A 15,663-nucleotide genomic window follows, 5' to 3' on the forward strand; every position below is an offset into this window, starting at 1 on the left:
CAGAATTCACCTTCTCTCAGCTCCTCACTGCCTTCTCTTCATTACCACCTACCCTGCCGAACACTGAACAGCTCTTCTTCTCTGGTGAAATACATAGATTCTCTGCAGGCATCAAAATGTCCGTCAGCAGCTTCTGGCCTACTAGCTGAGGCTGCTGCTTATTATCTTGTCCTCTTTTCTTTCATGCAGCTGTTGCTGTCGATTTAGCATTTGTTGCTACTTGTTTTCTTCTACCCCCATTCTTTCTATATTCTGGGCGACCCGCTATCACATCCACCTTAAAATCTTCATCGCTAAAATCATCGTTTTCATCTTCCCCATCAGATATCTCTGTAACAGTTAACGACTTTTCTGTGCTGCAGCCTTTGATACTTTCTTCCTCGCAGACACTTGGGGAATTTCATGTTAATTCCCAACATCAACAACAATAAGTTTTGAAATGAGCAAAAGACTCCATAAGTATAATTGTAGTAGTCATTGGAGGAGTAATGACTAGTCTATTTGATCTGAGATCATTAGGGTGTTCCCTTACTTAGACAAATGGTACGGTTTGGAGCAAATTGTCCAGGGTGATTGCTAATCAAAGATGGATTCTGGGGGATCTGAGGGCCTAAAAAAAACCTATAAAGGCTCTTAATGCATCCCACTTCTCCCAACAAAAAACTGCACGACATTCCCTCGGATGGTGACCTGCAACTACTACTGAATGAAAGGAGAGGGACTGTGAAATTATAGATGGGAAAGGAGAGGGAATGTGAAATGATAGGTGGTCTGGGTGTGCTGGATCTGAAAGCCTGGCATCTTTCCTTGCTCACAAAAACACTCTGCAATATCCACTCTAAAAAGGCTTTGTCTGGTCCAAATGAGTCAATCAAATCTACCTGAAAGGTTCAAGTCTGTGGGAGGCCAGGATATCAAATAATGAATTCTCACTATACAAAAAGCTCAATAGAATTAAGAATCAGATTATGTGAAGATGTGCGAACCACCTGGATGCATTGTTTCAGCTTTTTGAGGAATGGGACCTCAATCATTCTAGCTCTTTCATTTGCTATAACTTCTGGATAACTAAAGGAACTACGGTTCCTTGGTCCATGGTGGTTTGGAAGAGTGGAAGTACCCCTATACATGCTTTCACTCTTTCGCTGGGAATTATAAGGAAACTACCTACTTGTGATAGGCGTATTGGGTTTGAAGGAAACCTGTATTGTTCCTTTTGGTTGGTAAGAGAGTTGGTTTGGCATCTACTGTTTATCTCATATGGAATGCCAGAAATAGGAAAAGGTTTGAAGGAAAATTCATATCTCCAATGGAGTTGATTGTGACCATTTAGAAACATATATACATAGTACTAAGCCAAAAGGTCCCTACATTTGCTCAGGCTCTCTTAAGATCCTGAGTGTTAACTTTATTGCTTGTAATTTTGATGGAGTTCATTTTCCCCCCCCCCCTTCCTATATCTGCCCAGTGTTCCATGTAAATACTCATTTTGATCAATATATTTACTTTTCGATCAAAAAAACAATATGATAAATTGATGGATCATCGACTCTCTTTGTGCTACAGATAGCAGTAATAAATGGAACATAACATTTAAATATTTCCTACTCAATAATAAAATATATAAATATTTTCCTATTTAATTAAATATAGTTAATATATTAGCATATGAGTGCTGAGCTAATTTCTAAAATCCCCTCGAAAAAAAATTATTAAACCATAGTTTTTATTAAACTTATTTTTATTAAGCATTCACTTTTTACGTGTCTTATTGTAATTTATCATTATCATTATGGAATCTTTTAAAAAAGAAAAATTGAAAGATTAGGAGTTAGGTAGGTAAAAGAGAAATTAAAATAAATCATAATTTTGGAATTTAGAGATGGATTTGAGTTTTAATATTTTATAAAAAGGGTAAAAAATATTTCCAATATATATTGTATAATACTTTAATTAATTCTTGGCTTGTAAAGGTAAAGATAACTTGATGCTTGTACTATAGGGGGGATATCATACAAATTTGTTATGAAAAATATTAAATTCAAAATTTTGAATAGTATATGAAACAATTTTGAAATGAGGATACACTTCTTAATTTTGTTGTCTTGCCTGATCTTAATAAACATTTAAATGGATCCAAAAACATAAGGGGGCAGCTATACAATATTAATGAATTTTTCGTAAAATTATAATTGCATTATTATTATTATTATTATTATTATTATTATTATTATTATTATTATTATTATTATTATTATCCCCAAGATCCAGCACTATCTATGATAAGTATTTTTGTCATTTGACTTAATAAATGAAACTGTCGGATCCTTCTAATTTAAATATTAATATGAGTAAAGATATTTTTAAAAAATAGGCTAAAATCAACAAAATTAGATTTAATTTTTTTATTTTTATTTTTAAAAGTAACTAAGACTTAAAATTGGGACTAAAAAATTGTGTTACAGATGACCTCCTCTTCCTCTTTCTTAATTAGTCTCAAGCGATAACCACCCTTAGGCATCCCTATTAAAGAAACTTTTTTTTTTTTAAGAAATGAATTACTAAAAAGGTGAATTACATTTTTATTGTGCATGTCAGTATAATGGATGTGATCTGCAGGTCAGAATTCTGAATAGTTGCTGCAGAGCATGCACAGTAGCCTTCATATAGCCATTATTTCCTACCATCCTATTTTTGCTAGCATCCATCAACTACGAATACTAATAAGCAATAAAAATAATATAATGTATATAAACATATTTAGTAATTATTTCTATAAAAAATTTTAAATCCCATCTTGGGATTTGCTGCCATCCAAAGAGACTAAACTCTCTGTCAACCATTTGATATTGTCCAATCAGATACTGACAAATCTGGGCTGACGTGGGCCATCCAACTCTGCACATTTTGGGGCTGTCCACCCGAGACGATCCATCCAACGAACCAAAAAACACCACAGCACAAGGAACCGAGTTTTTTCCTTATTTATCATTTTTTAAAATATAGATATTAAATAATATTTTTTGACAAAACTAATTCTTAAATTGACACGTGGAAAATCTCGCTACTTGGAGTAGCGAGATTTGGTAAAATATCGCTACTTCAAGTAGCGAGATTTGTTTTTAGAAAAATAATTCTCCAGTTGACACGTGGTAAATCTTGCTACTCCAAGTAGCGAGATTTGGTTAAATATCGCTATTTGGAGTAGCGAGATTACGTCAGGGGCATTCTGGGAAATACTTCCCAGAATAAGGTATTATTTAATATATTTTAAAAAAAAAAATTAAAATGGGAAAAAACTCGAATTCAATAGCATCAACGCCTTGTCTTCTTCCTCAAACTTCACATCAACTCACATCAAATCACTTATAATTTGATTGAATACATTGATGTGCTGGTTCAAATCCGAACCCTCCACCATTTTAAGCCAATACAATCTTTGCTTAAGAAAGAACTTGTTCGATAAAGACTTGTACATATACCAACTTTTCAATTTTTGTCAAACTGCCACCAGAGATTCCTCATCCATGACATGATACAACACGTCATCAGCCAAACAAAGCATGATAGTCAACACAACCTTTGTTTCCAATTCCTTTCAACTTGTTTCATCCATGCCTTCCGGTTGACTTCCCTATAAAGTCTTCACCATACTTTGTTGCACTAACAAATCTTTAACCCTTCTCTACCATAGTTCAAAATGTCACATTCCATCGAACTTAACACAGCATCAAACTTTGCAGAAGAAACCCCATAAACCATTGAAACCAATTGCTCTGATACCAATTTGTTGTGCAAATGAATGTGTAACGAAAACAAATAATCTTACAACGTAGCAACCAAATGTGAAATATATAGATTACGTAATCTCGCAGATTATATGAAAGTAATAAAACAATGACATAAAAAATTATGTGGTTTGACAATGCCTACATCTAAAGGAGTAAACAACAATGAATTTTCACTATCTTGTATCCAAAGACATAAAGTTACAACATACAACATGTATATATAACCCTCTCGGAGGTTTTTCCTTCAAAACCCAATATATACAACTTCCAACATATACAACTTCCTAATTCAAAATTTGAAAACTAGCACTGAGTAATCGAGCATAACCGTCGACGATTTCAATCATATCGTTGACAGTTTAAAGCCGAGACCAAACAGTCGATATAGCAAGACAAAAACAGTCCTATCTTCAACATGTTTTCTCTTTGTACATGCATTACACTCAACATATAAGTTACATATTATAACATATTTATTTTGGCATGGTGAGAAAGGAGAATGAGTAAAGTGAGAGTTAAAGAAATCAAGAGAGAAAGGACAAGAAAGACTTTAAGATGGCACCCCCTAATTATGGCAAAAGAGAGAAAATAGAGTGAATGAAAAAAAATTATCCGCCCCACCTACAATCACACACAATAAGGAATTTTTTTTATTTATGAAAATATACTAAGAAGCACTTAATTTTATTGAAATTTAAGATTTTTAAGATCTTCGACTAATGAAGAGAAAGCTATTCAAAATAATTGATTCCGCTATCTAATGTTTCAGACAAGATGGGATATCTACACTTTGTATATAAGCACACATCGTATATTATATTTTTTTTAACATGAAACTTACAAATGGAATTATGAACAATGCTTTCATTAATCCTCAATTTGAATTTTATTTAATTTTATTTTTGCCCTTAATTTTGGGTAGTATCTTCATGACCAACTTTTGATCACAACTGTTCAAGCGAAACAAATTTCCATGTGAATCATTAATTTGATTTGGTGTAGTTGGGACACGAGAGATTGAAGTGGGTTTGAAGGTTTGCTTAATGGAGCAATACATTCTCCAAGCACTTTCTGGCTATGATTACTAGCAAATGTCAAATGCTTTAAGTGGTGATTTTGGTAGCTAGCTAGGCATATTACTTTTTTTTTTTTTTTTTCTTTTATGATGCGGGAACTCTAGCCACTGACAAGTCATTCTGACCCCCCTAGTGCTACACCAAACCCATGGCACAACATCCTCCTCCCCCAGATCTCGCTGTACAGGGGTTCGGATGCGGTCACAACTTCTGTCCATCATTTAACCTTTTGTCAAATTCGAGATCCGGGACCCATTTCACTTCATTGTCCACAGAAAACGGTTACATGCTTCAACTGCTGGTTTGACGAGTGCATCTACCAGAAATCGAAAACACAATTCGCTTTTTACATGCTAATGTCTTTCCACCGTACCATGTTTGTGGGGACAATAGATTACTTATTTACTCAAGACAAACTGATGTATCTCAATTCATATGCCTCGGGTGATATGTTAATATCTAGCCCACAAATTAAACTAATGGATCCCATAGTCATTCATGGGTTCCATTATGAAATACCACTTAGAATACATACATACATACACATAAATCCAACAACAAACATTTGTTTTCTCTCTTTTTTGTCTAATCAAACTTATAATAATAATAATAATAATAATAATAATAATAATAATAAAAAGAAGCAACAAGGGTCATGAAATGATGATGAAATGGTTTCCCCCATTTGCAGGTATGTTTAATTAAGTAGTGGGCAAAATCTAATCACATAATTGCATGAGTTAACGTCAACAGAGGATAATTAACTTAGTTCAACATTAATCCCATTAAAGTCAGAATTTCAACATTCCCACGGCCATTCACCTCACCCCCATGCACCCAATCCACTTCCCCTTCAAGTCAAAAGTAGCAATTAGAGTGCCTTCGCAACCAAAACCCTTCTATATGTCCAATCACTAATTATCATGACTTGACATTAATACTCTTAATAGATGAAATTTGATTAATTAATTAATTAATTAATTCTCTTTGGTTGTCCCAAAATGACATCAAATTTTAAGATTTGACATCAATGTAATCTAGTAAACTTCACGTACATCTTTGTTATTATCATTGTTATTACAATTTAGCCTATTAAAATTATTTATGTTTGAGAGTTGAAGTTATATATATGGGAAAAATTATTAGGTGCATCGGTTGTGTGTATCGCACAATTCTCTGTCACTATATTTGACAAAATTCTCCTAATTTAATATTCAACTTTTTAACAGTGAACTCACCTCTAAAATAAATGTTCTTTTTTAATTAACTTGGTATATATATCAACCCAACTTGTATATTCAACACACTTAGGCCCTATTTGAAACTTAAAAAATGTTAAGAAAAGGAAAGAAAAATATGAAAGAATTCACTTTTTTATGTTTAGTTATCAAAGAAAATAAGAAAAAGCACCCCCAAAAAAAAAAAAAAAAACACTAAATCAATGAATAAAAATTTAATTTTAGACATTGTTACGGCCAAGAATCATACAACTTTTGTTAAATCATCCTTCAACCGTGACCACCTGAAATGAATCAAATAATAATGACTTGGATGACTCGAGGTGTCCTCCAGGGGATCACTTCGATGCCTAAGTTAGGGAATAAGAGATTCAGATTGTAATAGTAAGTGAAGAGTGAGTAAGAATGAGATGCTTACCTCCTCCAGGGATCCCCTTTTTATAGTGGTAAAGGTAGACTCTCTACTAGCTTGGGATTTATGATCGTGTCATTATATCTTGGGGGGTTATGAGTAACTCAAGAGTAGTTATGCAGAACATCAATAGTAACTTTTGTAACCGCATCAGAAGTTATAGATAACCTAAAGGTTAATAGCAACTCTTATAACTGCATCAGGGGTTATGGATAACCTAAAGACGATTATGCAAGACACCAAATACATTAAATGCTGGCTTTACAATTGCCCGCCTCTATGAGCAAACCTATCAACTTTGGACGTACCAATTTTGGGTGTATGAGACATCATTAATATTTGATTTTTTTAAAATTTTTATTTATATTATAAATTTTTATTTTTAATAATATTTGATATGGAGAAAAAATATAATAAAAAATAAATTTTCTTATCTCTTTTTTTTTTCTTTCTTTTCTTTTCCCCAATCAAAATTCTGGAGCCAAATGAACCTTAAAAATTGTCTAATATGTATATATGAAGCACTGTACCACATGTCGATAATATATATATATATATATATATATATGTATACACATATATGATTATATAATTATATAAGTGCAAGGGAGTAGAATTAGAAGGGAAGAAGGCAAGAAGGTGGGTTGAAATTTCCTGGGGCTTGATGAAAGATATGACTACTCAAATTTAATAAACAAAAAACTTTTTGCAATTTTAGTTTGAAAGTATGTGAGGTTTAACATGACGTAGAAATGACACCACACGAAACATGCATGAGTCATTTCGCAAGTACGTCCGTCCGTAGAAAAACACTACCTAAGAATGATGCAATTAAGACGTCATCATATGTAACTATATGATTATTTTATTATGCATTTGAATTATATATTAACTGTAATGAACTAATTCTTATGACTACATTATTTTATTTTATTTAATTTTTTTTTGGAAATATTTCAACTCTGTATGATTCTATTCTTTTTAGTTGTATCACCATATAAGGTCCTCGTCCCAACATCTTATTAAAACTTTCATTTGTGATTAAAAAAATAGAATAAAATATATATATATATATATATATTTATATGCATGGTTCGATTCGATAGGCTTAATTTTTTGGATCAAATTGATATATATATATATATATATATATTTAGTAGACCAATAATAAACTCTCCACATCGTAACACATGTAAGAATCATTTTGAAATGCTTAAATGAGGTTAGACTTAGTACAACATTTTTTTAAATCCCGATTATGGTGCTATCAACAATTGTACGCCACGCATGCCTCCCTTAACCAGCTCTCTTATAAGCATATGCTAAAAATTATGTTCCGACCACAAACATCCTAGGAATAAGGCTAGATGAGTTTTCCAAATTTAGAAAGATAGGCGCACCTTTAACAAATTGTGCACATTAACTAACGAGTGAGATGTTCAAAGACCCATAAGTACCGGTCCATTCCAAAGAAACAATTTCAAGCACCATATAGGTTCATATTTTGTTCGGGTTTATATAATATAAAATTGGACAAAGTTTATTAATGCATTAAAATTTTAAGAAAAATATAAGATTTTTTTTAAAAAAAAAACTGAATATATGGAAAATGAAATGGAAAAAAAATGAATACATTAAAAAAATTTAAAAAAATAGAAAAAAAAAAGTAGGTCAGCATTTTCAACTTCAAACATGCAAGCACAAAAGGAAATCCAGCAATTAGACATGTGGGAATTGTGAATTAAAACATGCGAGTCAATTTGAAATAAATTTAATTGATCAAATTATGTGTTGATTAATCTAATCAGTTTTAATTGGGTAATCCTATAGACCTATAAATAGTGGGTTTTTGAGAGAAGGAAGGAGACACACAGACAGACAGAGGCTGAGACAGTGATTGAGATATAAAGAGTAAGCTATTTATTGAGAATGTTTTTAGAAAGAGTTGTGAGGGTTAAGAAGAGAGGTTTAAATATTTGAAAGGTTAAAGTAAAGGTGGTTTGAAGGGCAAGTGTAGCAAAAGGGGATTCAAGAAGGCTCAGGCAAAGGAAGATCAATTTGGAAAAGTCAAAATTCAGTGACAAAGGTAAATACTGATTCATTTGGTGTTGGTTTTATTTTAATATATGGAAAATGCTGAATTTTGAACTCAAGATTCAATAATTAAAAATCAACTTTAGATAAGATAACAATTCATATTTTTTTCCCATAAAATTCCAAATAAATTCAAGTATTTGACTCTAGTTTAGAATATTTGGATCTGGGACCCGAATCCAACTCAAAAACCTAGTCAACTAGACCTGGGTCCTAGTCAACTGACCCGAGTACCCAGCCTGGGTCAGAACCAAACTCTTTGACTCAAGTCAATATTGACTTGGGTTAGCCTAACCCATTTCCTTTCTCTCATGACCCAAATGGGCCTAACTTTAATTTAGCCCAGTTCAAAAACCATTCCTCAATTAGCATGCAACCCAATTTTAAATCCAAGCCCAAATGGGCCTGGTTCAACCTTAACCTAACGAAGTCAACCAAAGACCCAATCCCACGGCCCAATTGGGACTAGCCCAAACTAAGGCTAACCTAACTAACTTACGGCCCATATAGGTAGCCCAACTTAAATTCACCATGACCAAGCCCAAGTTTGAGTCTAACTTGGGTTAGGACCCAAGTTAATCAAACCTAAAACTTGTTTTGATCCTAAGAAAATGCAGGGAAACTCAAGAAAATTCACAATAAATACATAATAACAGGAAAAGAAAAAAAATGGGGCTTATCTTAGGATTTAGGTTAATCGATGTCCTTTGCTTCTTCTACCGATTGAACCGGAAAAAATGGAAAAAAAAAAAAAGAAAAAAAAAGTGAGATTCAGAAAGAAAGACTAGAGAGAGAAAGAGAATTGACATAGGGAGAGAGAGAGAGAGAGAGAGAGAGAGAGAGCAAGAAGTAGAGGGAGAGCTGCGAGATTTGAGAGAAAGAGGAGGATCTCTTAGAATTGGTGTAATCCCAAGAAGAGAGGTGAATTGGACATTTAAGACTTTTTGGCTAATTTAAACAATCACACCGATTCACCACATCTCATATTCCATTTGAAATAAAACATGTATGTAAAGTAAGTGAGCAATGAGTGCATACATACACGTGTGCTGCATATCTCATTTAAATTAATTTTGTGTGCTTGCAAGATGGTTATCACAAAACATGAACAAGCATACACATACTGAAATTGAAGTGAGGAAAGTAAATAAGATAGGGAGAGGGAGACACACGATATTTGTTATTGAGATTCGGCCAAATCAGCCTATGTCCCCGCTTTGGGCATACCCTCAAGGATTACACTAAACTTACTCACTTAAATAGGTGGAGCAGAAGCCGTTTATATGCGCTCCTTACGGGGTGAGGAAAACCCTAGCTCAATTATAAGGCTAAGCCTAACTTGTCTTGTAGAGACCCGAGAAATTTAATTAATGAAAGAAAGGAAGAGGGGTAAAAAGGGAATTTTTAAAAGGGAGAGAAATAGGGCTTCATTGACAAACACAGGGCCTTCGTTGACGAATGCTCCATAGATTTTGGCGACGAGATACACGTGTCTCATCGACGAAATGAAAGATTACTGAGAGTAGTTTTTTTTGGGAATTTTTAATTCGTCGACAATATAGATCCCTCGTTGACAAAGTACCTTCATGGATTCGTCGACGAACCACTTGAATTCATCGACGAATGTTGGGCTATAAAGGGTGGAAACTCTCATTTTCAACGAGAAAAACGCATGCAAAGATTTCTCTCTCTCTCTCTCTCTCTCTCTCTCTCTCTCTCTCTCTCTCTCTCTCTCTCCAAGTCATTTCCCTCACCTTCTCTCTTCATTTCTGGCTTTGATTTTCGCCGGATTGACGATCGGAAGGTACCATGCTACTCTTGGGAGATTCTCTTCAAATTTGCTAGAGTGATTCATTGGTTAGGCTAATTTGGGCACCATCCCAAAATCAAGTTAAATAAGAGATTTAAGGGTATTATGAGTTGTTTGGGGTATTTGAAATGTAGGTAATATTACAATGAAATTGTTGTGAAAAATTAGGTGATTAATTTGGTAAAAATATGATTTTTAGGCTTTTGAGTTGGGAATGCCGAGGAGCGTCAAATTGGGTGTTATTGTGAGCATCTCAGTAAGTCAGGTAAAGGGAATAAATCATATCATTATTTTTATGTAAATTATGGGTTGAAAAATATGTGAAAATGGTATATGATATTTTACCTAACATTTATTTATGATATAAATATCAGATGAAATTTGTGTGGCATATGAATTATGTCGGGAAATGTTTAAACTGGGTTAAATGAGTTACCCTATGAAATATGTGATATTGAAATGTGTTATGATATGAGAATTGAATTGTGGGCAAATGATGAAAGTGAAATATGTAGGAAATGTATTTTCTGAGAAAATGAAGAAGTGTGGAATATGTGAATGTGTTTTGAGAAATACTTAATATTGATATTTATATGATAAAATGTGTTGAGAATAATGTGTATATTGCAATGCAAAATTCTGCAATATGAATATGAGGAATATGAACATGTGAAACATGATGATAAGAAATGTGAATATAGGAAATGAAAATATTACAATGTTAATTCTACAATATGAAAATGTGAAATATGATTATGGGAAAATGTAAATATGTGAAATGTGAATATTGCACTGTTAATTCTGCAATATGAATACTAAATTGTGAGAAATGAAATGTGGAATTCTGTACAGGGAATAAAGACATGTGATGGATGAAATGCCAATACTGCATAATGATTGTTGGTATGTGGCAGTGCAAATCCTTATGGATGAATATGGAAACCCTAATGATGAGTTATGATATTGAGAGTACAGTATCATTGCTAGTGGAGCAGTGCAACCACACGGACTTGTGGAGCGTGTGGTGTGGCAGTAGCCTGAGCCGTATTGTAGAGTTGTTGTGCCCCGTGAGTCCAGATCAGGGCTTTGGCCTGCTAGTCATACTATAGACATAAGATATGTGATGAAATTTGACTTAACCGAGTCGGCTAGTCGTGGTTAAGTCCAACATTTGGGCCACACAACTTTGACCATCGGGGGAAGGATGGCGTAGAGAAAAATTCTCAGGGCAGCCATGAGTTACAGTCACAACAGTGTGGGTTACCAAGGATACTCATGTGCTAGAAATGGAAATGGAAAAGGGAAATAATTAGAAATGGAAATGAACATTAAAAAGGGAAAAGGGAATGAAATGGAAAATGAATAGCGTGAGTAAATAAATAAATAATTAAGGCAAGGTAAAACACATCGCTTGAGGGCTTACTGAGTAAGGTGAGGGCTGCCTATATGGGCGGGTAAGTTTCCCTATTCTCAAGAACCTCACAGGAAAATTTGGGATTATAGTGAGTGATTTTTGAAATGGAAATAAAAGCTTTTGAAAGATTCTTTTGTATATCTATATGATAGTAAATGTGGAATGGTATATTTTCTCAGAAAATGCTAACACCGGTATGCTTATATGTTATGATATAATGAATCTCATATTACCACATACTATAGATAATTTATTCCGTCTTACTGAGATGCGTCTCACCCAATCATTTAAATATTTCAAGAAACTGAGATCGAGCTGTTGATAGAGCTTCCAGATAGAGTGGAGTTGGTACCCTAACCTATAGGGTGAGTGTGTAACTAGGGATGGATGATTCCCCTAGAGTTTTGTTATTTTGGGATGTATATTGATATATAATCTTTTGGTTGGTTGACACTCTGGTATGTGTATTCGCTGTAGGATGTATATATGTATATGAAATGACTTCCGCTATTAGGATTTTATATGTGAGTATGATGTTTACTCGATACCTATTTGCGGGTCGGGTTGTGTATTATGGTATTAGTGGTTGACATGGCTGATATATGTTATTTTTTTTAAATAGTATGAAAAATCGGGGAGTTACAGTTTGGTATCAGAGCGTAGGTTTTCTAGGTTCTACAGAACTTAATAAACAACGGAATACAATACTAGAGTATAAGAATGGATATTGATGAGATTAGAATTTAGTGTTCTATCTTGTGACCTGCAAGCAGGGGTTCCGTGGTTGTTTCTGTGTTTTTCCTTGGGGTGATAATTCTAGGAAAACCGTGGATACTATCGCTAAGTCTTGTTTTGAGTGGTAGGACTACATTCTAAATGGGAACTAGGGATAATAAGATAGATGATCTTAGAAGGATGTTTTATAAGTTATGGTCTAATGAATATATTAATTGTGTAATAATGATAGAATTTTGAGATTTGTTGTTTCCTTTTCTGGATGGACCTTGGGAATAGTGATACGAATATTGGGGGTGATGGAGCAAGACCTTCCAGTATAGGGGGTAAAGATTCCGACGTAGTATTACGCAGTGTCACTCAATAGGTAATGGATGAGGTGGCTGGAGGTTCAAGGGAGCGGAGCTGCACAATCGAGCAGTTCACGCAGATGAGACCCCCGTCATTTGCTGGAGGAGCTGACCCACTCGTAGCAGAGAACTGGCTTCAAGACATAGAGGATATGCTGACAGTGTTGCCATGTAAGGATGAGAAGAAGGTCTTATTTGCGATGTTTAAGCTAACGGGGGATGCAAAGCGCTGGTGGAGATTAGCAAGGTTGTTGGAGGAGCAGAGATTTGACCTTGTGGCGGTGATGTGGAGCTGCTTCAAAGAGATTTTTTTCGAGAGGTATTTTCTCGCTACGATTAGGAGTGCAAAGGCGATGAAATTTTGGCATCTGACACAGGGACCGATGACAATAGAATATTATGTGGTGAGGTTTGTCGAGCTGTCTCAGTTTTCTCCGTATCTAGTACCTGATGAGGAGAAGAAGGCGCGAAAATTTGAGAAGGGTCTGAGGTAGAATCTATTTGAGTAGGTTATAGGTTTTCGAGTTTAGACATTTGTAGAGGTGGTAAAAAGAGCTGACATCATTGAGGGTGGCCTTTAGAAAGGCACAGCAATGCAGAGTCAGGGGAAGAGGCCTACATCTTAAGATATTCAGGCATAGTCCAATCGGGGACCATGGAGGAGGCTGGACAGCAGAGGTGGATGGAGACAGATAGTGAGAGATCAAGCTATACGAGGCGGTCAAGTGCCCCCTCCTTGTCTTACATGTTATAGGAGGTACCCGAGTGAATGCCAGCTCAGGAAGACAATTTTCTATCGGTGTTATTAGCCGAGACATATGGTGATGGATTGTCATGCACCGTCGATGACAACGCTTGCTCCGAGACCGTACAAAGGAGGTCATCAAGCACCTCGTGGTGGTCAGCAAAGGAATATCGCCCGACAAGAGTTTATGCGTTGACACCCAGAGATGCAGAGGTGGCCGGAGACATCGTGATAGGTACCATATCAATTCTATCATTTAAAGCTACTACAATGTTTGGTTCAGGGGCAACCCATTCCTTCATTGCTCGAGAATTTAAAAAATTATGTGGGTTTGAAACTCAGCGTTTGGGGTTTAGTTTATTAGTAGCTTCGCTGACAGAGGCTATGGGGACATGTGATAAAGTACTTGGCAATTATCCAGTGTGTATTCAGGGGAGGATTTTAATGGTTGATCTAGTTGTATTGGATATGCATGGATTCGAGGTGATATTGGGTATGGACTGGCTAGTCGCTCACTATACTAGTATAGATTGTTATTAGAAAGAGGTTGTGTTTAGACCTCTAGGGGGACAGGGGCACAGGTTTGTGGGATCTTGTGTGTGTACCCCACCACAGTTGTTATCCTCCATTCAGGCAAGGTGGATGCTTTTAGATGGTTGTTAGGCTTTTGTGGCCTGTGTAAAGGCGGTTTCAGAAGGAGAGTTGAGGACTGAGGATATTCTAGTGGTGCATGATTTTCTTGATATTTTTCCCGAGGTTTTTCCAGGACTACCTACTGATCACGAGGTAGAATTTTCTATTGATTTAGTACGGGGGACAGCATCGATTTCGAAAGCGCTGTATAGAATGACACCGGTAGAATTAAAGGAAATGAAGGATCAGTTGCAAGAACTATTGAACAGGGGATTTATTCAGCCCAGCGTGTCACCTTAGGGAGCGCTGATATTATTTGTGAAAAAGAAAGATGGGTTGATGAGAATGTGCATCGACTGCCATGAAATTAATAAAGTGACCATCAAGAATAAGTCCCGCTTCCCCACATCGATGATTTATTTGATCAGCTATAGGGGACACATGTTTTCTCAAAAATAGATTTACAGTTTGGGTATCATTAAGTAAAAATTAGATTAGAGGATGTTTCTAAGATTGCCTTCAAGACTTGGTGTGGCAATTATGAATTCTTGGTTATGCCATTTGGGTTGACAAATGCTCTAGTGGTATTTATGAATTTGATGAACAGGGTATTTCACCAATATCTAGATTAGTTTGTGGTGGTATTTATTGATGATATACTAGTGTATTCGAAGAGCTTAAAGGAGCACAAGGAACATCTAAGGATAGTACTTTAGATACTGAGGGAAAGGGAACTGTTGGCGAAACTTAAGAAGTGCGAATTCTGGTTAGAGCAGGTTACCTTCCTTGGACATGTGATCTCTAAGGGTGGTATCTCAGTAGACCCGAGTAAGATTGAGGCAGTAGTAGATTGGGTACAACCAAAGAATGTGCATAAAATTAAAAGTTTTTTGGGATTAGTTGGATACTACTGCAAGTTCGTTGAGGGTTTCTCTAAATTGTTGGGTCCGTTGATGAGGTTAACCAGGAAAGGGGTAAAATTTGAATGGTCAGATGAATGGGAGCAGAGTTTCCAGGAGCTGAAGCAGCAACTCATTACTGCACCGGTGTTGATGATTCCTTCAAGTGAGGAGTGTTTCGTAATTTACAGTGATGCATCACACAAAGGGCTTAGCTGTGTTCTGATGCAGTAGGGGAGAGTTAAAGCATATGCCTTACGTCAGTTGAAATATTAATAGAAGAATTACCCTACCCAATATTTGGAGTTGGCAATGATAGTATACGCACTAAAGATTTGGTGGCATTATCTTTATGGGGGTAGGTGTGAAATTTTTATTGACCAAAAGAGTTTGAAATACTTTTTCACGTAGACAGAGTTGAACATTAGGTAAAGGAGGTGGTTAGAGCTGATAAAGGATTACGATT

At 35.3% G+C, this 15,663-nt stretch overlaps 1 protein-coding gene across 1 annotated transcript; it reads left to right on the plus strand.

Moving 5' to 3' along the window:
- The first annotated feature begins 12,940 nt into the window (after positions 1-12,940).
- On the plus strand, positions 12,941-13,414 carry LOC131145765 (uncharacterized). The gene has a single exon (XM_058094954.1). The coding sequence runs from the start codon at positions 12,941-12,943 to the stop codon at positions 13,412-13,414; it is 474 nt and encodes a 157-aa protein (XP_057950937.1).
- Positions 13,415-15,663: the final 2,249 nt, after the last annotated feature.

The sequence above is a fragment of the Malania oleifera genome, chromosome 13 (genome assembly GCF_029873635.1).
Source record: "Malania oleifera isolate guangnan ecotype guangnan chromosome 13, ASM2987363v1, whole genome shotgun sequence".
NCBI classification, from domain to species: domain Eukaryota; kingdom Viridiplantae; phylum Streptophyta; class Magnoliopsida; order Santalales; family Ximeniaceae; genus Malania; species Malania oleifera.